At 39.0% G+C, this 22,645-nt stretch overlaps 1 protein-coding gene across 7 annotated transcripts in view; it reads left to right on the forward strand.

Moving 5' to 3' along the window:
• NPAS3 (neuronal PAS domain protein 3) overlaps positions 1-22,645 on the forward strand; it is an 874,684-nt gene that overhangs the window by 407,788 nt on the left and 444,251 nt on the right. For all 7 annotated transcript variants that reach the window (XM_059723041.1, XM_059723042.1, XM_059723043.1 and 4 more), the window contains one exon: positions 15,338-15,420. In XM_059723041.1, coding sequence (XP_059579024.1) covers positions 15,338-15,420 — 83 coding nt within the window. The remainder of the gene's footprint in view (positions 1-15,337; positions 15,421-22,645) is intronic.

The raw sequence follows: 22,645 nt of genomic DNA on the forward strand, positions 1-22,645 counted from the left end.
CACCTCCCTGCCCCCCTCCCCTCCTGCGGCACTTGCAGTGCTGTATGCAGGTTTTGAAGCACTGTGCTGGGGAGATGTTCCCTCTGTGCAGCAGCTTCAAAACCTATGCCTGCTGCTCCATGGCAGTGGGATTGGGGGAAGGGTTGGCTTTTCCACTACTCCAATTGTCTGGGACCAAGAGGAGGCATGCTGTGCATGCTCTGGGGCTGGATCGCCAGTGTGGGAAATGCAATGAGTGTTCTTCCCAGAATGATTTTCAGCGGAGAAAATTTCTCAAAAATTTTCCCCATTAGAAATGAACTTCTGTTCAAGGACTTTGTCAACTGCAATGCACTTTTTAAACAGTCACCTGAAACCCAACTGAACCTATCATAAACAAAACAACTCATCACTGTTTGGCATGCAGAAAATAATGCTGAGAGCTTTAAATAACACCGGAAAATCAGTATGCTCACAATGAAAGATGACAGAATACAAGCCTCCTCCCACAGGCTTATGAAAAGCAATAATAAAAACACAAACAATTCCAAGCATTATTCATTAGCACTTGTATACACCAACAGGATGTATAAACAGGGTGCATGATGGAAGGGGCAGGGCAGGAAAGTAAAGCAGCCTACAGTGTGTAGTTTAAGCTATTTTTGCTAAACTCTTCTACTGTCATTGTTACTAAAATAACCTCACACATCTCTGAAAAGAAAGACATCACACCCAGAAAGAAAAAAATTGGTGATCTACAGTTGTGGCTTTGTTGATCCAAATTGATTCTTGTTGATGGACCAATGCAGCAAAAAAGAGAAAATATGGCTGAGTTGTAGAAGAAAATGTAGGATAATGGTACTATGGTGAATAGGGCTGTAGGCATATTGATTCAGAGAAATTTTCTCTTACAAAACACTGATTTGCTTATAAAAAGAAAACTTTTTCCTTTGGTGCAAATGTGTAAACATATATAGTTTGGTGAGTATGTAATGAAATATAACCAAAAAATACCTACATGCAGTACTTTGGAGGAATTAATTTTTGCTTTCAGTTTGGAAAAAAACGAAGATTATTGATGTTTCCAGAAAGAGACATTAAAACAAATATTGCAAAACAAATATTTCCTCTAAAGATGAGTTGTCCATCTGTACCTATGGCTGATTCTTTTAGCAGTGAGTCTAAAACAACTTCTCAGATCTTTAAGTACCTGTGCTGAACAAAACCAAAATGTCTAGCTACTGGAAGCTGTCCAATTTAGATATATTTTAAATCTGAAATTTCCATACGTGTTGTTTCACAATAGAAGAGACTTGACATTAAAAATTCAGTATAAGGGGGACCTCAATTTTGGAATTAACAAACAGAAATGAGAATTCCCTCCTGCAGTAGAAAGAATCCTTACATCAAGTTCATTGCTGAGTTTAATGAGTGTAAATACACTGAAGTGAATATTTTTTCACCCACTGCAGCAGTGAATTTGATCCCTAGTTTCTGATTGCCAAACTGTCACCTATTACAGCTGTTCTGAGTATCTTCCAATCAGCAAACTTTTCCCCCTAGAAGTTAACTTTGCAGAGATGAAAGAAATTGGCTTCCCCTTGTACTGCTCTTTTCAAAGATCCTGAAGCTATTAAAAAGGAGATTGTCACTCACTTCCTGGATTCAGCATTCTTGGGGAGAAAAACTATTTTAACTTTCTAATTCTGCTTTATTTTCAAACTCATTCATCTTAAATTATATTTTTTTGTTTTCCTTGGGCAAAGAATTAAACATATCACTATCTCTTGCACAGAAGATTTAGATTTTAACTATATTTCCTATAGCTTCTTGTAATCTTGGAGAAAATGATTCTGTTTCTTAGCAACTGAAGAAATCTCTTAAGAAGTGTCTAAACTTTTGTGCATTAACAACCCAGGCCAAAGCAAAGGAGATTCTTTTAACTGATTTCAGTGTGCCTTGGATCTGCCCCCAATTTAGTTATATGTGGCATAGCAGTATTTTCAAGACTAAGTGATTCTGTTTCCCACTGCAGGGGCTCTCAATGGTGTGGTGGCAACGTTCTTTGAAGACCACATCTTTCACAGCAGTTCTTTGAGGGTTGGGGATGGTCGAAGTGTGTCATTAAGCTGTTGTTTCTGTTGTTTTCTGTTGTTAAGATTGTTTCTGAATATTTTTCAGTTGTTGACAGTTTTCTCTCTCTATTCTAGTTCTGTTCAGGTTTTCTTCCTGGAAAAAAAATAAAAAAACAGCTCCACAGATCTTACAGAATTGGAGTTCTATCATACATGGGTTTGATTGTCTCCTTTAGTTTCAGGTGAAAGCTGTATATTCAAATAGGTGCATTTGCTTGCGGACTGTATTATGAATAGATTGAAGTGGCAGCAGGAAGATCAGCAAAAATAATTGACCAATGGCACAGTCAGTTCTTACCAGGATCCTGAGTTAATTAGTTCAGTTTTGGCAACAGATGTACATTCCTTCACTGGCCATGTTGGTTGATTGCACAGTTGTACCGAGTCCCATTTCACTCCCAGACTGTCTGCATCATGGAGAAAATAAAAGGAGCATAAAAGGAGTATAAACAAACCAGCTAGCTAGGTGCTTTACTAAGGTAACCAAGACTGTGATGATTGCAGAGCCTTCAGTTCTGCCTTGCAGTTCTCAGTAATGTTAATAAATAGTTTGAGGATGTTGTTTCAAATGAGTGCCTGTTTATACTGTAAGACAGTGATTCATCCTATTTAGTTACTGTGCTGCATGTTTACAATATGGCTGGTTTTGAATTCTGGTACTGAAAGCCATTCCTATGTTCAGTGACAACAGTGCAGTGTATTTCTAAATCTTCACTATAGACATAAGCTGAAGGGAACTGTCCTTTTTTCTTTCAAATGAGAGTGCCATTCTTGGTTGGAATGGTTCATTTCACTTAGCCCATGGCCATGGTATGCCAGAGAGGGAAAGTGAATATGTAGCAAGTCTAAAAGGAAAAAACCAGCTTCCACTAATATCAGGGGCAATAGCTTGATTTGTGTGTTTTTGTTATACAAATCTGCATAGATTTGTTAAAAGACTGGGCACAGAATATGTCTTTTTTCTGTTTTCTGATGTGGTTGACCACTGTATGCTAACTAATTCAATAATATTAAATTCAATAACATCTAAAAACGTTTAATTTCTAATAGCATGTGTCTGCTACAGGAGGCCATGTATAGTTAAGAAAATGGAGTAGAAAACTAACGTAGTGAAAGGTTGCCCTCTTGTCAAGGTATTTTTGAAATGTTTACATTGCTTTACGGCTGACATATTTTGGCATACAGCATTTTGCAGTGATACTACAGCCCTAGTAGCATACTATATGATACAAAGTCAACAATAAAGTTTAAAAAAAACTTTAGTCTGCATAGATCAAATAGAAGTCTCTATCATACCAGTGATGGCACTATTAAACTGTTGAAATGCATGCTAATTATGCAGTGTTTAATTTCAGAGTAAACTTCTCTATTTTGGTTACAACAACAGAGGCAAGTAATTTTTGGCTGTCAGAAGTGCCTTTTCCAAATACTGGTGATTAAAAATTGAACACTGCCCATCCATTGAAATGACAGGAGTCAGAGGTGCTGGCAGATCGGGGGAAGGAAATGTAGCAGTATCAAGCCTGAGAGAGGACTTATGTAAGAGAGCTGGGTAAGCAGATTGGCTGTGCTGTTGAATTGATAGCAGTCTAGAAAATGTTGCACTAGCCTCTTCATACTGTGATACATTTCTGCCTAATATATGAAAAAGTATTTGTATTGGTGTCAGGAGGGAGCTGTTTGCTCATTGCATTGGCAGAAAGGAAGATTCTGAAATTCCAATGCCAAGCATTAAAATAGACAACAACAAAAAGCCTGGAAGATTTAACAGAAAAATTTCCATTCTTTGACTCTCAGTAATATATATATTATATCTTGCTTCATGTAGATCTAGCGGCTCTTGGTCCCCTTGACATACCAGTGGCATATGAAAGCCCTGTGGATGGATGGAGCGTTAGATTGGAAGTAATAAGGTTGTGCCTGACTTACCTCAGCATTTGTAGCAGATGTTACAAATGTCATAACATGAACCTCTGGGATCAGACTGAAAAAAGCAAGACAACAGATGTAGGCCTCTTAGTTTTACCAGCAAGTATAGTGTGACACTATATAACACCGTTCAGGCTTGATGTTAATATCCTACCCTCCTTTCCAGAACAGAATCAGTGACACTAACAATTTGTGTAGCGCTGAAGTCAGAAAGGGGTGACAGCAGTTTTCTCCCCAAGGGAATTTTAATACTAGTTTGAAAATAAGACAGCAGCACTGTTATTCCAAACATTCAGTATCTTGCAAACATTCAGTATCTTTACTTTAATGAGTAAACTAGAGCCTTCACTCATCCTGGAGGAATCAAGAATTTAAGGAATCGTGATGATTTTAATTTGTTTTTGGTGTCTTGGCTTATTCTCTCTTTTTTGATCAAAATCCATAGTTTTGGATGCTAACTTGAACCTCTAGTCAACTTTCCAAGCTATTTGAGGATCCCTATCTTTGATTCCTCTCCTTTACCTCACGCATCCAGCTTGTATCCAGCTGGATGTATCCTGCCATTTCCTTTTCCATAGCATTTCTAAGAACTGTTTTTTCTTTGTGCCTGTAGCAGCCAAAAAATCTCCAATAGGCCCTTATCTCATCTTGATTATTTCAACTGACTTCTCTGGCACTGTAACAGTTGCATCATCCTTTGTCACATGTTTTCCAATCCTTACTTCTTTTGCTCCTCCAACAACATTCCTTATCTGTCAATTTGTCAGCCTCTCAAAACTGTTTTCCTGCCTCCTCTGCATTGCCCCTTATTTGTAAATCACTCTCCCTGGGCTGAATGACAAAGCCACTTCCTTCTTCTTCAGATCATTTCCCTTTCTTTTTTTTTAAGACTGATGTCTGCAGTGGTGCTTATTTAAGAAAGAAAGAAAACAGCCAATAAGGAATAGGTGTTGTTAATTAGTACTTAACATATCAATTTTAATAGTAGAAAAAAGTGTGAATATATAAAATCATATATATTAGATGGTGTCTCTTTCCCCCATATCTTTTTTTGTATTCCTTGTCCTCTTAGCTGGAAAGCTCCTAGGGAAAAAATAATTGTATGCGTTTGTACAGCATTTAGTGTAATGAGGTCCTGATCCTGGGTGCTATAATATAGTAAATAAACAGTAATAGTAAGCTGGTTACTCTGTTTTGATACCGTCAAAGTGCATTTTGCTCTCCTGTACTGGACTGATGACTAAAGCAAATACTGGGGATGCAGTTTGTTTCACTGGCATTGTAATGTAATGTTTTGTACTAATTGCCCTAATTTTGGTTTTAATTGAAAATGTACTGTGTTCCCTGCCTCCTCAAATAGTATGAAAGTTTTTGTCTCACGTTATCTCAGAGAGGTCATATGTCATGCGTTGAAGTCATTTCTACTGCTTTTATTTCATGGGAGTTTCTAGTGGATTTGCATGGGTTTCGGGGCAGTAAAAATCTTATCAGTTGTTCTTTAGCTTGAATTAGTTTTAGGATTTTCTTGCAGCTGCCTTAGAGCACGTCCCCATTTACTGAGGTGCTAGAGAGTGTTCAGGCCCTCTCAGTTTTTCCCTGTACTTGAGTTTTGAACAGTGGTGACTTTCTCTGCCACATCATTCCCTCAGGTGCTGTCATTCTTGAACTAGAAGCTTAGCCTTCTCCCTGAAGAATTTTATTGTCAAGGAGAGGAGTGGGGGTTCTCCCATGAAGAATTTTAATCACCCTATCTGTAGCCCTTTTGAAGGAGGCACAATAGTTCCTATAGTAACTACTAGACTGTGGGAGAAAGGCCAGTGCTCCCTCCCCCAGCTACAGAAGGAAAACTCTCTTCACTTAGATGACAAGAAATTCTTGCACGGAAAAGCCTTCATCCTTCACAGTTAAAAGAACAATCTTTGAGATATACTCTCTAAAATGTATGCATAAGTACAAATTAAAAGAAACCTGCCTCATGGAATGCATTAAAATCTTGCAGGCACTTGTTTTTAAGGCTTGCATGGCTTTTCATAGAGCTGTTCATTTTTAATTCAAGAAGTTCAAAAAAGTTGAGACAAGCATTTAGGGCCAGATCTTGTTTTTCTCTCGTGCAGCTCTCGCTGGAATAATCAGGGCAGGAGAAGGCCCATGAAATGGATGAAAATTTGTGGTGAGGCAGCCACACATCTAATTTCTTTTCCCCTCCCTAATGACTTTGAATCTTAGCTGCTTTTGAGTGGGTGGGAAAGGCAAACATGTAACTGAGAGGAATGCAGACTTAAGATATGTTGCCACCAGTCCAGTTAACAATGAGTAAAATGATACAGCACTTGCCAAACTTTGACGACAGTTTAACTTGTTGCAAGATGTTGAATTCTGGATTTTATTCTTATGAATAAAAACATTTTTAATTCTTATTGCACTCATGCAGTTTGACAGATGAACTAAAGGTGAATAAGTAATAAAACATAACTGTAGTTTCCATTTTTAAATGATCATTTCTTGACATGCTAACAAATGCATTCTTGACATGTCTTTTGTTATTCTGTTGAACATTTCAGTTTACTTTAACAACAATGGACATATTTTACAAAGATGTTCACATGACTAGAGGATGGACAGCAGTCATCATATATCTTGAATGGTGGAAATTAATCTGTGTTAAAATTATTTAAAATGCCATTTTTCGCATTTTAAGTTGTTTACCAAATATCACATTAGGCATCTTACAGAGTCCTTTTGTGACAAACTAGTTCAAATATTTTATAGCTGTGATAGCTGGTAATGGTGCAGGGCTAGTTATTTTAATAGTTTTACTAAAACATCTGAAAGATTTGACACAAATGTTATACTTTTGCCTGAGATCCCCCTTGTGGACACTCACCAGTTTGCTATTTGTAGACCCAAACCTTTGATCCCATGGCTCCCACCAGCTAGAATTGTTGATGGCATCTAGAATTGTACATCTTGCAACAGGTTAAAGTACTGTCCAGGGCTGGATTAACGGTTAGGCAAAGTAGGTACATGGCCTAGGGCCCTGAGCTGCAGGGGGCCCTGGTCCTTCCCTCTGCTGCCATAGTACAAACACCCATCCTCCTCCCTTCCCTTCCCTTTGCTGGCCTCCCGTGGGCATTAGTGCTGGGATGGGTAGGGGGGTCGCAACCAGCTCAGGGCCCATGAGTTTCTTTGCCTAGGGCCCACTAAATGGTTACTCCAACCCTGGTACTATCACTCAGTTTCTGCATCAGCATCCTTTCCAAGTGACAAGACTGCATTTTATTTACTTCAGAATCCAACCTTTTGGTCCTTCTCTTTTTTAGACTGGGTTGCCAGGTCCCATCACCTGTTTGCAAACCATGTTTTCAGCTAGTCCAACTGGATTTTGACTTTTCCTGTACCTTTATTTTAGGACTGATCATTGGTAGGAAAATGACATGATAGATAACAGCTTGTCAAAAAATATTCCTGTTTGTCCATAGGAAGTGGACAAATAGGAAGTAAAAGGAATAAAAGCAACAAGAGTCACATGTAATCTAATCGAAGCCCTGAGCCTTTCCTTGAAAGTTTGAGGTGACTGGAATAAAGCATAGCCTCAAAGAGCATATCTGTACCATCAAATAACCATACTACGGACTGTTTCAGTGAAACATGGCATGATAACTCCACGTGTACTGCAACCTAAACATAATGGTTCTAGTGACTGTTGTAGCACAGGCCTTTTGCCAATAAGTTCCATACCTCAATGTAATTTTCCTTAGTGAGCTTTTAGCCACTTTCAGACTCTTTGTTCAGACTTACCACCTGAACAGACCTGAGATCCCATCTGGGATCTCCCTCTGCTGGGCAGGACCAGCCAAACTCCTGATGTCAAATTAATGGATATAAACTTCAAAGGATTTATCTTGTTCCTAAAATGATAATTGGGGATGCCTTTCAGCAAGTGCCCTTGTTTCCTGAGATAAGTACAGACATTCAGAAAGCCCAAGCCTGAACTGATTCAATCTTTGCAGGTTACTCTAACCTTCATAGATTGAATTAGCAAGCAAGTGAATAGACATTCACTTTTGATTCCAGAAATGCAGGCACATGCCTGTAGTGACTCAGGCTAGAAGCCATGGGGTACTAGAGCGAGCCCTCCGTTCCCTTCTGCAGTGGCCAGGCTGGAGCTACGTCGAGCTCAGGAGAGAGCATGGCCAGGCCCTGGCAGTCCTAAATATGATGGGGGTGGGATTTAAACCCCTGCCCTGGCCTGCAGGGACCCCAGCTGGGGTGTGCCTGGAGGGGAGAGGGGGAAGCAGCTCTTGCCAGACTTCCATGGGGGGAGAAGGAGCATGGCCAGACTCTGGCCAGAGGCTGGCCCAGCATGGCCCCCTGAGGTGAAAGGGGCAGGGAGGGGATTTATTCCCCCCTATACCCCTCTATACCCCTGGGGGAAGAGGGGAGGGAGGAGAGAATAAACCCCCTCCCTGCTCCCTGCCCACTTCACCTTAAGGCCATGCCAGCCAGCATCTGGCCACACCCCTACCCCTGGAGCAGCCCCTGTCATGGTGTCCTGGGGAGCACAAGCCTCTTCCCAGTGTGGGGGTTGCTGTGCTGCAGGTGGGAGTGGGGTGGGCAGAGCTGCCAGGCAAGTGGTGGTGGTGAGGCTTGGAGGGGTGGCTACAGGGGCTAAGCCAAATTTTGGGGTGGCCATAGCCCCCCAAGGCCTTCCTTAGCACCATCACTGCTTGACCCACACAGGCTGCAGCAGCCCTCCCCCCTCCCCCCCCACCTTCACTGCAGTGGCCCCACCAGGAAGAAAGAGGCTTGCACTTCCTGGGACACCATGACAGGGGCTGCTGCTCCAGGAGCAGGGACGGGTTGCGGCCAGACAACAACCAGCATGGCCCTATGAGGCAAAGGGGATAAGGGTGGGGTTTATTCCCTCCTCCCTCCCCTTTCCCTCTGGGAGACCCCAGTCAGGGTCTGCCTGTCCAGGGGCAAGCGGTGGAGGTGGGGTCCAGGGGCTAGCAGACCCCAGCTGTGGTCCTTCTGTGGGAGAGAGGATGGAGGGGGGGAAAAAACCCTCCCTGCCCCCTTTGTCTCAGGGGGCCATGCCAGCCAGTGTCTGGCCATGCCCCTGCCCCTGCTGTGGCTAGGGAGCAGAGGGGTGGGGCCAGCCCTGTTCTTTGGAGCAGACAGCACAGCCCAACCCAGGGCTGAAAAGCATGCTGGGATGCTGGGGGACTCCAATTTAACTTAAGCCAGGAAGGGGACAGGGACAGAAGTTCTATAAACTGGTTTGACCTCAATCAGTTAAGTCTGATACATTTAACCAGGTTGATCTTGAACTAGTTTGGACCATTCTGAAACTGGTTTATGTGCAGTGAACTTTTTTTCTCTTACAGGTTTAAACCTGATCACTTAAAATGGTTTATGTGTAGCTTCTGGCCCTAGCCCTAGTGATCAAAGATAACTAAGACTGATTTAACCCTTGCTTATCCTTTGGCTTAGGAATGCAATAATTGCCAAACCCACAGAAATATGCTTCCACAATCTTCATAAGTCACCTCATCCTTGTGAAGTTAACAGTGCAACTTGTGTGAGAAGAGTGTCCTCGTGGAACTTTTTGAGCAAAAAGTGTGGGAATTTGAACTGATGGCTGGGCAGGTTTTTCCAGTCTGATGTTCCTAACATCTTATTAACTTGAGTAGATTATATTTTTCATTGAACTATTTCTTCTATTTGAAAAATATGAAAAAACCCTCAAAAGAATAAGAGTCTGGAAACAGCAGTTAGGGCATTTATACACATTTTTTTCCCTGTGACACGCCAGAGAGCTGCTGCTTCAGAGTAGACTCGATTAATGCAGTTGTATAAGTGGCAAAATGCACGTCAGCACACAGAAAATGGTAGTGGTGCACTTTGAAATTAAAGCATCTCTGAGTTGTTTTATTTCAAAAGCGTGCTGCTGCCATTTTCTCAATGCTGACACGCATTTTGCCACTCATACAACTGCAAGCATCGCAGCGCCAGGTGCTTTTCAAAGCACCCAGTGCTGTGGTACTTGCATGTGTAAAAATGCCCTTAAATACTGCGGCTACTTCATACAATATATTCCTTTTTTGCTTGCTGACCTCCTAGAAAAGTTACAACTTTAGCTGTACCTTCTCATTTGCATTTTGAAATTATTGTTTACTTCTGGGTAGCAACTGCAAGCATTGCAGCGCCAGGTGCTTTTCAAAGCACCCAGTGCTGTGGTACTTGCATGTGTAAAAATGCCCTTAAATACTGCGGCTACTTCATACAATATATTCCTTTTTTGCTTGCTGACCTCCTAGAAAAGTTACAACTTTAGCTGTACCTTCTCATTTGCATTTTGAAATTATTGTTTACTTCTGGGTAGCAAAAGAAATAATATACAAGTTTGTCATTAATGCTAGGAACAGAGAATCTTTAAAGAATCATTTAATTTAGTTTCCTCTGTGACTTTTTTGTTCTTCCTTATACATTTTCCAGTCATTCCCGCACCCAGGGAGCGGGGTGCGGCTTCCACTGCAGCACACACCCAGGGAAGGCATGGGGGGTATGTGCCTCTGGATCTGCATGCAGGGTGAGGGCGGGCTGCCGCTGCAGGCTAGTGCTGGGGCTGCTGTAGCCCCCCCAAGGCCCTGTCCCAGCGCTGCTGCCACCTGCCCTGAGCACAGCCCTGGCTTAGCCCCCTTGCCGGGAAGGTCCTGGTGCCATCCCTGCCCCAGCCGACAGCAGCAGCCCGCCTTTGCCCCACATGCAGATCCAGGGCCCTCCCAGGGTGCGTTCAACAGCGGGAGCTGTCCCAGTCCCCCCCATGGCCCCAGACAAGCTGCTCACAGCTCTGTCTCCACCCCGCCCCAGCTGTGCAGCGCCTGCCCCAGCCTCAGCCTCGCTCCTCCCTCACCACTGGGGCCTCGATCTGCCTCCTTCCCCAACACTTCTTGCCTTACAACAGACTTACGAGCCAGACCTGGCTGCTTTCCATGCTGTTGGGCTGTGCTTCTGGCTGGTAGCATGCTGCGCTGCAGCTACGCACACAGGGACATTTATCAGCCACGTTACTGGCCACATCAGCCAAAAAAGGCTGATTGCCAATACTGCCAATTTTCTTTATATCGGTGCCAATCCAATATGGGACCAATGTATCAGTGCACCTCGAGTGTCTGTACCTGGCTCTTCTGTGATTGTGCCTGCCAAGTGAGAACCGATTTATTCTCCCTTAGTTTCCTGAATGCCTATAGGACTAAATTAAAACCTAACCTACAACTAAACTATTTTAGTTTGCACTGCTGTCTGAGCATTCTCTGGATAATAGTGACATTAAAAGTAGTCTCTCTTAATTGAATAAGTAGATGAAGGGAATAAAGCTATAGATTAATGTTAATAAATGACCTGTTCAGCAAAAATAAGTTAGTTTTTATGTCAACTTGGTTACCAGATTGTATTAGAAAGCTGTCATGTTTCTGAAATATACCAATCTGTGTACCAAAATGTTATTTTTCTGATGCAGATGAACAGCATGAAAGCAACTGCTGGAGGCTGGAAAAAGTAAAATATTGAGGCAGTGAAGTCAAAACAGTGAGGAAAGTAACACTGCTTTCCTTGTTGTGGGATTAGCAAGCAGTTATTGTCTCGTTCTTCAAAATGCCAAATATGATAGTGAGAGTAAAAAAAGTACAAGTTTAAGAAGTATGTATTTAACATCTATTCAATTACTAATAATACTGGAGTTGGAGCTTGCCTACCAGTGGTGTAATGGTTTTCTGTTTAACATATTTATGTTGGTTGTAAAATTAGGAACTGTCAGTAGAGCCTCACATCACCTGTGTAAGTGCAAAACACATAAATCAAGAGGAGTTCCAGTACCATAAAAATGACATTGAACTGAATGGCATGAAACTACTACAAGATATTTGCGTATATGGATACCAGGATGCATACATAGACTTTTAGTAGATTTTATTGACAGATATTAAAGCAACGACTACCTGATTCTGTATATACGTTCTAAGTTAACTCACTGATGTTGAAGTATATTAATTTGAATTTTGAAGCTGAAGTGTCTAAAGCCTGAAAGGACAGGTGAATTATTATTTAAAAGGCTTCAAAATAATAGATATTATTTTAAAACTCTGCAAGCAGATCATTTACTCATTTCTGTTTGACCACTTCCATAGACTTTATTCAGGTTGTGTCATTCATCTGCTAAGCAACCATAATATGCAATTAACATTGTAAAATTGGAAGCAATATTCAGTAAGATAGCTACATTAAAAAATGCCAGTGGATTTTAGGGAAGGAATGTACATTCTGAAATAGAAAATTAATCAGAAAATCAACCCTGAGTAGAGATGTCTTCAGGCTGTATGAAAAATATAACAACATCTGCATGGAAGAAAGAAAACCAGTGGTTTTGGTTTTGAGGGCTTGGGGGGGTTTGTTTGCTTGTTTGTTTATAACAATGCTAAGGTAAGGAGTCAGATGAAACAGTATGTAATGGTACTAAATCTGTGGATTCTCCACACTTGGTATTTAATAAATCCTAAATTAAATCACTGTACCAAATGCAGTTCTTACAAATATTATTCATGATAGGAGCTTTGATAATCTTGACAATATTGTATATGGTACTTACTCCCATAATTAAAGCTAAAGTTTTCCCCAGAAACATGGCCACAAGTATCATTCAAGTGAATTACTCAGAATATTTCTGTGGGCTAGGTAAGCTGGAAGGAGATATCAGCTCTCAATATGAGTTTGAGTTTGGAGGATGCAGGGAATCCTGAGTGGAGAGGGATGCTGCAGTAAACCTAGGAAATTTAAGGTGCTATGGATTTTGTCTCCACACTATATACAGCTTGTTCGTCCAATAATATAATTATAGGAAACATGACAAAAACAAGGAAGAGCAAAGAGACTTAGGGACAGAGAAATGGGCATGAGTTTAAGATACAGAAACTACAAATGAAATCATTAGTAAGATCCTAAATTCAGTGGAAAAAAAAAGGTGTTGTGTGATATATCTTCAGATACTGAATGGAACAACAGTGTATAAATTATTGTGACAAAAGTCTAGTGTCTAAATTAATTCAGTGCATAAAATAACAGTGTGAAAAAGTGACATTTTTCTAGCTATTTGTATGTCACTGAACTTCTATAGGAAAGCAGAAAATGACATGGAAAATATTGGGATTGGAGCAGACACTATTTGTAGTTGGTGTAGGCAGTTGCTTGAATCGATTAGCACCAAAACCACCTGTTTGCCCAATATAAGTAGCTTAGAATCTTCTGCAAGGGAATTACATGAAGCTTCACTAAAGAATGGTATTGCAATTTTAAGCCAACAGGATGGTCATTACTAAGCAAATATCTGTACATGCTGACATTATATTAGGCACTTGATACTGTAGAGTAGGGGTGCCCAACTCCTGGCTCCAGGCCAGATCTGGCCTGTAGAACCATGCCATCCTGCCCACAGGTCCAGAATTACAGGTCTAAACATTCTGGTGGGGGAGAATGGTGGCAGCAGTTGCCACTGCCACATTTCTGGACCTGTGAGGAGCTCCACAGGCCAGATATCAGGCTAGATTGGAGGTGGCAGGGACCTGATCTGGGCATCCAGCGGCCAGCTGGAGGTAGTGTGGGGCCTGATCCAGTCTACGGACCAACCTGCACCGCTTATTAAGCCAGTGACACTGAAAGGCTGAGCACCACTGCTTTAGAGCACTTAAACATTCTGCTCTAAAATTTGTTTTCTCTAAACAGCTGATAATCAGCATTTTGAGTTATCCTTTCCAATAATGGCTCTAGTCCATTATGTTGATTTAATGGATTCTCTATGTTTGTTGTTACTTATTAAAAACAAATAAATTGAATCAGATTGTATCTCTAAGACGCAGTTTGAAGAAATCACCACCATCACTATGGCTCCCGGGAAACTATAGCAGTAAGGATACTGGCATGTAGGCTAGAGTAGTACCATTACATAATTTTAGAAGATCCAGCATCAATTTCCCCTTCTTTGTTTTGGTGTGAATATAGCTGGTGCAAAGAGGCATAGGAGGGAGAAAAGGCTGTTCAGCCATCCTTTCTGTTCTTCATTTCCCATTGAAGCAGGTACCATCGGAAAGGGAAAAATTGTACATTGCAGTAGGTGATGTCCTCCCCTCTTTGACTATATGAAGACATCTATTACCAGCTTGGTGTTCTGGCCCACAGGGTATTTTTATAAATGCTCCAGGGTGGAAGGGAAGGGGGGTGGGGGGGCAATTTAATTAGTGTTCTTGAGAGCTGCTCTAAATAAAGTACCCACAGCATTTCACGTATTCAGCATCTCGTGCTTCAAAATGGTGGTGGGGGCACTTTAATTAAAGCTCATCACTTTAATTGAAGCTCATTTGATGAGTTTTAGTTAAAGTGCTCCTGCTGCCATTTTGAAGCGTGGGGACACTGAATACACGAGATGCCAAGGATGCTGGAGAATGCTAATTAGCACGCTCCAGCAGACTCAATTAATTAGCACAGGAGCAGGTATTGGACACATTTATAGGTGCCCACAAAGATTAATGAAAGTTTTGTCTTGTAATTTCTTGTTTATTTTTTTACGCCTCATTGCTTTTGAAAATGACACTTCATGTTACTTCCTAATTTTAAGAATAGTTTGGTTTGAATACATGTTACTTACTGGCTGTTCCCTAACTGTGGTATCTGACATCATGTAGTATCTCCTTATGCTTAGAATAGGATATAACTCATGTACTTGAGATACCATGATGGAGTGATTGTTGGCAAATGGTGACTTTTTAGAGGTGGCTGCTCCATTCATTTCAAGTGATAAAGGTAGCATTTTTTTAGATAAACATAAAACATATTTACAATTACAAACTAACTTTTAGTTTTCATCTACACATTTGGATGCACATGAATTGTATATATCATCTCCTTTTGTTTCTTTTTACCAGACCTGCTGCATATTCTCAGTAATTTGAACAAAGAAATGTATAGGGGATTGAGATGTATTTGTATAGCCTGTTCATTTTCATAGTTTTCTGGGCATGTTAACAGCTTTTTAAAAAGAAGTTTTATTTTGAAATTCCTGTCACTGAAAACTATACAGTAATTTTATTTACTTTAGTGCTAGGCAAACTTGAAATTAACACTGTTGGTATTTAAAATACAAGATTATATTTAAATAGTAAATGTCTGGTGTTGTGATTAGAGATTTATTACAGTCAAATGTACAGACATTGCAGCATAATTGTTTTTGGGTTTTTTTTATTCAGTTATAGGTGCCCAGCGCAGGAGAAGTCCTAGTGCCCTTGCAATTGAAGTATTTGAATCACATTTGGGAAGCCACATTTTGCAGGTAAGCAAATTTTTTTTCCATGAAAAAAATTAAGATAACTATAAATAGTAACAAGAGCTAATATTTCTGCCAATTACTTGAATGCTTGCTGTTATCCAAACTTATATTTATGAGATTTTTACATACTCATATTTTTTCTCTTTAGAAAGTACATGATTGGGAGAGTTTTAATAAGAGTGGGTGGGCAAGTATTATTTGTGCTCTAATAATTTAGATGAATCACACTATTTAGTTGTATTGTACTGTGTTGTAGCTGTTTGCTCACATAATTACACTGTGTGTGTATGCATGCACACATGTGCATGTGCACAACACAATTTTGTATCAATAATTTGATTTTTTTCCCCTTGTGCATCCTGTACAGACTTAGATTTTTTTTTCTCCTCTTAGTTTATCCTACCTCCAGTCCCAATTGTCATGAGTGTTACATTGCAAATTACAACAGCCTTCATAGAGAAAAAATAACAGCATGAGTCTTAGCTAAAATGAGATAAGTAATAATTTTATTTTTCCCTAAGAATTTTATGACACTGTACAGTAGTCAGAAAGACTAGATTGAACAGCAATGACCTGATGGAAATATTCACATGAATTATATGTTTTGCTTTGTCAAGGAATGGTGATTCCACAAAATCTTTTGTAGGTTTTAAATAATGAAACATGGAGTAGAAGCAGTTAACAAAGGCAATAGGAACAAAATGGGGTGTGTTTTATAAGTATAGACAGAATTTTACCCCCTCCCCCCCCCCCCAAATAAAGGAAAAATCCCAAACCTATGGCAATAAGAAACCTGCTTTGCATCTGGTCTTTTTTTAGCTACAGTGCTAAGTAACTGCTGCTATTTACTAGTGTAGAGTGCTTCTCAATCCAAGTGTACAGCGTGAAATATTGTCTTTTGATATGCAAGAGAGCCAAATTAGGATATTATAATGAGAAATATTCCACTTAATTTGAAACAATTGAGAGAGATTTCTCTGTACTACCCTGGTTCAGGCTTTCAAAAGAGCTATGGGGATAACATCCAGATTTTTCATACCTTTTCAAAGTTAACTAAATGCAAAATGGAAACAAAGATAATTTTAGGAAAACATAAAATTAACCAGTAGAATGAATTTCCCCAAGGTACAAAAATTATGAATGGAGTGATTTAATTATTTGCATGCCCTTGGCAGAGGTCTAGGTTCAAGTTTTAAATTCTGTAAGCAAATGCTTATAGTTATAGTACCAAGGATGTAAAATCAACACCATTCTGTTTTGCATATTAGACAGGACTGCTGTTATGCTGTCTCATAGATGTAAAAAATGAATAAATAAGCAGCAGTTGTGTGATGTTTCAGTTTATGTAATTTGTCAGCATGTTGCTATGAATATATAAACACATACTGTATATCCTAAAGGTACATTTTTTACAATATGTATTCTTTCAAATATCTAGATAAAACCTCATTGAAATTGATTTGTATATAGTTTTTATCCAGGTCTTATGCATGATCCTATAATATGTGTACAGTTCATTCTGTTGTTATGTGAGGCGTCTGAGACTACCACCCTGAAAACCATTTTGAATCTAAGTTTTTCATTTATTGGATATTTAAGACATTTAATCATTTTCTTATCTATTTAAAGCAGATTTCCTTTTTCTTTAGGCATTTTCCTGTTATTATATGAAAAGCTACAGCATTTTCAGTATGTAAGAGTTATAGAGGTAGAAAAAGCCACTATAGGATCTCTACATGTAGGTGATGAGTTTGTCTTAGAATTACCATCAATACCATATTGAATATCTGTTGAGGTGTAGCCTTTTCAGTGAGGGTAGTGGTCTTACCAGATTGCTCCCATTAATCTTTAGCCCAGTTGATAGTAGGAAGTTCAGTGTTGATGTTTTAGAAGAGAATAGGCTGTTGATGATGGATAAAGGACCAATGAATTAGTAATAGATGTGAGTTAGTCATGGTATGTTAAAACCTCTGTTTAGCAGTATAAGTACAGTCCTCTGTGAAAATGTATATATAGTACAAATGTACATAGTACATGTATATACTACATTCAGTACAGTGCTGAAATATATTACCTGCCAAATATCTACAGAAACTTTATAATGTCACCTTGTTGATGTCATTGGCTAGAAAAAACATCTAGAGAAGTCGGTAATATTAGTAAGATGTCAAACATTCAGCCAGAGCAGTCCACTGGAATTCTGTTCTAACAATTGCTTCTTTGGGGCAGTACATCTAGAAATTATTTTCAAGTCAATATTGTGGTAACTACTACCAGTACTTGAGTGAGAGATCAACATAGATGTAACTTCAAACCTACAAAAACTATTCTAATGGAAGTGCCCATGTTTTTCAGGCTACTGTTTGAGGAAGCCACATATATAGTTAGTTTGTTTAATCCTCCTTCTCATTAATATTTTAAAGTCTTAAGCCTGCAGTAAGTTCAGAAATTAAAGAGGCTCTCTAACCCTCATAATTTATTGTACTTCAAAATTTATTGATAGACATGAGAAACTATAATACAGTCTATGTTTAAAAAAGTGAGCATAGTTTATTTGTAAGTGATGTTATAAAAATAGAAATGGGGCAGCATCTTGTAACATTTTAAATCTTGATTCTACAAGCAAGTGGTCTCAATCAATCATGTCAAAAAATCCAAGCCACAGCCAACTGAAGTATATCACACTGAAGAAACAATTCTCCCAGTAGGTTTACAGCAAAAAGAAAGTATCCACAATAAAATCATGAAAAAAGAGAAATGCCCCCAAATGCTATTATATCAATATCTTCATAATCAGAAAAGAAGTTTTTTAATGTTGTCCACCTGGCTGAAGAAGTAGTGGGATTGCCTTGAACAGAAGAGAAGCTAAGTAATGTGAGAGTGTGCCCATTAATTTTTACCAAGACTTTCCATAGTGGGTATCTCATTATACTCCACATTCTTCTTCTACTTCAGAGTGATGTTGTAATGAGGTAAGGCTGCACTGTAAAATATGTCAAACTTTGCAGCATGTGTGTGTGTATATTAATGTATAAGTTCTGTGAAAAAAGAGCTACTTCTGGTAGCAATTATTGGCAAACTTAACTCAAACCACATTTAAAAGTTAAGAAGACTATGACTATTTATACAAGACCTCTTGATATTTCTTCTAACTTTCCAACTATTAAGGTAAAGAAAAGGGTCAGTTATCCCCATATTTTTCATATAATCAAGAATGATCAGGAAATGTAGAACTAAATATAGAGAAAAGGAAAAGTGAATATATTTGCATATGCAAATTAGCTTAATTGATACTGCTTGCCTCTACAGGGATTTTTCATTACAAACTGGAGTGCTACATTGTTCAGCTCATATTGAGTAATTTAGTAACTAATGAGACCAGTTTGCACTAATTTGCATATGATAAATGAGCTTAATTGCAGTAAATAACTTGGAGGCATAATTACTTAATTTTCCTGTGTTGCATGGCTTTTAAGTTCACATATGAACAACTCAAGATAATTTTGCATATTTAAATTAGTAGCTTTTAAATTTTCTTGAACAAAAAAGAACACACCTTAGGATTTGAACTGTAAAACAATTAGAAGTAAAGTTTACAGTATTTTCAGTTAGATTTTAGAAAAATTCTTAAATCTGTTTTTATTCTTAAAACTGCTTATTAAAATACAAATATTTGGGATTAAACACCCTGGAACAAGTTTTAAATGTAGCAGTAGAACTGAAAGAATCCAATCATAATTGGTACTTTGTATCTACATTAAATGTGATTGGTATTAACTGTGTTCTTTTTCCATAAGAGCAATAACTTTTCATAATTGCAGCCAGTGCTTTGACAGAGCCTGATGGACTCTTGAGAAACTGTAATTCTTTAATAGTGCATTAAATTACCATACGCAATAGCATAGACATTGGTTGCATTAGTTTCCACACACTGTTCTACCAGTGTACCTCTGTCCAATTTTGTATGCGCCATCCCTTTTAATGAGAAGGATATTCATTTTTCTATATGCACCAAGGCCTTGGATTCTGTTTTGCTTTTTTCCCACAGGCCTTAGTCACTGTGTTCCGTGTGATGAATAGTTAGTTGGGCTGGTGATTTCTGTTTATGCTGAGTTGCTTACAAGGAAATTGGTTGAGAACACTGTCCTATTTCCAACTAAAAACTACTTGCCAACTTGTGGTACATTAGAAGACAGAACAAGCTCTAAATCCAAGAGACACAACAATGGAGCACCAGTGATCAGCATTTGATGTACTGAACTCCCCATTTGTGCCACAGAGGGACTTTGTCACTTTCCAGTTAGTATTTCCTCCAGACTTCATGGAGGGTTGTCAAAGGGATTTTCTTAGCTGGACACAGGTCCAGAAGATGTGCATTCTCCTCGTAACAACTTTACAGGTATCTGAAAATAAATCCATTCTATGTTGCGTATCCCCCTGACTGGGAGTTACCTGTTTTCCTCTTCTAAGAGAATTCTCCAGAGCATTTGAAATAAAGGGAGTTCTCAGCATCATGTCTCAGTGGCAGATACATTTTCAAGTACCAAGGCCAGAGGGTTGTTGTCTTATGAGAGCCTCAGTGCAGTAGTCCTTGGCCTCCAATGGATGACAGGGAATCTTCTTATGTTTGTACACTTTGTGACATTTTCTGTGGTTAGGGCAACTCCAACCTCATAATGCACTGTTAGGGAAATTTTTCTACATGTAATGCTTATAGGGGGCTTAATCCTCTTTAACACCATCCTGTAGGATCCCAAATGTCATTAGATGTACTGATTTTACTTCACCTTTTTTGCATTTAAAATAACCAAACCAAATGGTAATCACCTATGGTTGTTACCATGAGTATAAGAAACCCACTGTGTTGTTACCAACATTTTACATAAGTATTGGGTTAAACTTTTCCATGAGACTCTTTTGTATTTTCTAAAAGTTTCCTTTCACTGAAATGCAGAGAAGTGTCCCTGATACCCACTGGTTTGAAGAAACAAACATTGGTTTTGTCTTATTAACAAATGCAATATAGTAATAATGCTATATGGAATAATACTGTTCCTTCGACCTGGTAAATTATTAATTGAGAATGATGTCCCCCACTAATTTAATACTTGCACTTTGCAGATCATTCCTGGATGTCCACAAAAATATAATCACTTAGCTCAGTGGTTTGGAATCTCTTAAAACTCAAGGCATCTCTCCTCTCCATAACTTTTGTGAAGTGAGTGGCACCTCATTTAAAAAATCAGCGTATTTATTACTCTGCTACTGCTTTGGAGAGAAGCCAGACAGTGGGGACAAGGGAGCAGCCAGGCAGGGAAGAGCCTGAATCTGTGCTTATCCCACTTGAGAATCACTGACTTAAGAGAAACCGGGCTTCTGGTTAGGGCACTTTTCTGGGAGATTGGAGATATGGATTTGATTCCTCTCTGCCAGAAGAGGGAAGGGCACCTGGACCTCCCACTTCCTGACCCAGTGATTTTCAACCATGGTGCTGCAATATCTTTTTAAGGGTGCAGCTCAGCATTAGCATTATTAAATGTACAGACACCTATGCATGATTCACAAGACAAACCCTGAGGTTTCAAATAGGAATCCATAGTGTCAAAAAACATTTTCAGACCTGTTGCGGTCTTTCTGAGTTCTTTGCAACAGATTACTTGCTCTGTTGTTTTTCCATAGTCAACAAATGAGTGAAAGCTAGGAGCTGACATTTTCTGAGTCTGACAGCACTGAGAACCACTGTTCTTGGTTCTCAGTGCCCCAACCGTTAGGCTGTTAGAAAAGGCATTTGGTAAAGACGCAATCCTATCAATGCTAGATGTGCTTTTAGAACGCTTACAGGATTGAACCCCTCCAGGGAGATAGGCAGAGGAAATTCCAGTTTGTAGATCCAGTCTATTAAAGTTGGGGTATATACAAACATGCTACCCTCAGGTTTGCCAGCTGTTTAAAATCAATTAGGAAGATACAAAAAGCATTAGACACCTCCCGAGTTAGGTGACAGCTGAGATAAGGGTCTTCAGGATTGCAGTTTTGGACTTGGTCATTTTAATCATGCTTTAGATGTTTAGTCCTTTTTTTTTCATTTTGCATCTGTCTATACGTGCCTGTATCAGTCCTGAAAATGGGGTTTGGGTTCCTATGTCCCTAAAGTACTTTAAAAAAATGTTATCCATAATATGGTTTTTTCTTTCTGATTGGATATTTGAAATGGTTTAAATTTGGAGAAAACCAAAGAAGCAATGAATAACAAAGTTATGAGTTTTGGGGTGAATATTTATTTGTGCTAAATGTATGAAACTGTTGGGATTCCATCAGAAAATATATATTTTTTTTTTTAACTCCCAAAGCAGAGGTTTTTTCTGTGGTAGCAGACTTTTTCTTCAATATCTCTTTATATTTTTGCAGTACTGTTATACTACAATGAAAGTAGGACACTATCATTCAGTTAAAAATTGGAAAGAGTTCACAATATATTTTTACTAAGATGCATACTAATATTTATAAGAATTTGATATATATTTATAATTACCACCTAGAGGTTAATAAGAATAGGACACTATTTATTTGTTCTCTAAACTAAGACAGCATCTTGAAGGTGACAGATTTTTTTAGCAAGCTTGCTGGTAAAGTTTCCAATACATTGTAAATGTATGTGTTCCATTTAATTTTGTACAAAATCTGTGTATGTTTACCATTATGGCAGAAGAAAGAACAGCGAGCAGAGCAGGTGCTCTACATTTTTGAAGTAATGGAAGGTTGCGGATGAAGTTACAAGAGTTGCACACATTAATAATATAGTTTGGAAGCAAAAAAAAATGCTTTTCTGGAGTGCAAACAAACAGTGATACTTAGTCATGGGAACAAAGAGACTGCAGTGAGTTGAAACTGGAGAAATGGGGAATAATTACAATTGTACCAGAAAATAAGAAATTTGTTTTTGGCTCAGCTACAAATATTTGAATGCTATAGAGCTTTGGGGAGTCTTAATCTGATTTCAATCATAGGAAAAGAATTACAAATGTTATCATGTTCATAGGTGAGGCTGGAGCTGTGTGGAGTGGTAGAGGATATCTACTCTCTTCAAAGATTCGCATTAGCACAATGAGCCCTACTTGATGTGAGAACTGGAAGAGACTAAAAACAGATAGAAAGGTGTGGGCATGTTGTAAAGCATTAGAAAAAAGATTAATCTTTTCATTTATGATTTTCAACTACTCTAAGTATT

The sequence above is a fragment of the Alligator mississippiensis genome, chromosome 2 (assembly GCF_030867095.1).
Source record: "Alligator mississippiensis isolate rAllMis1 chromosome 2, rAllMis1, whole genome shotgun sequence".
Taxonomy (NCBI): domain Eukaryota; kingdom Metazoa; phylum Chordata; order Crocodylia; family Alligatoridae; genus Alligator; species Alligator mississippiensis.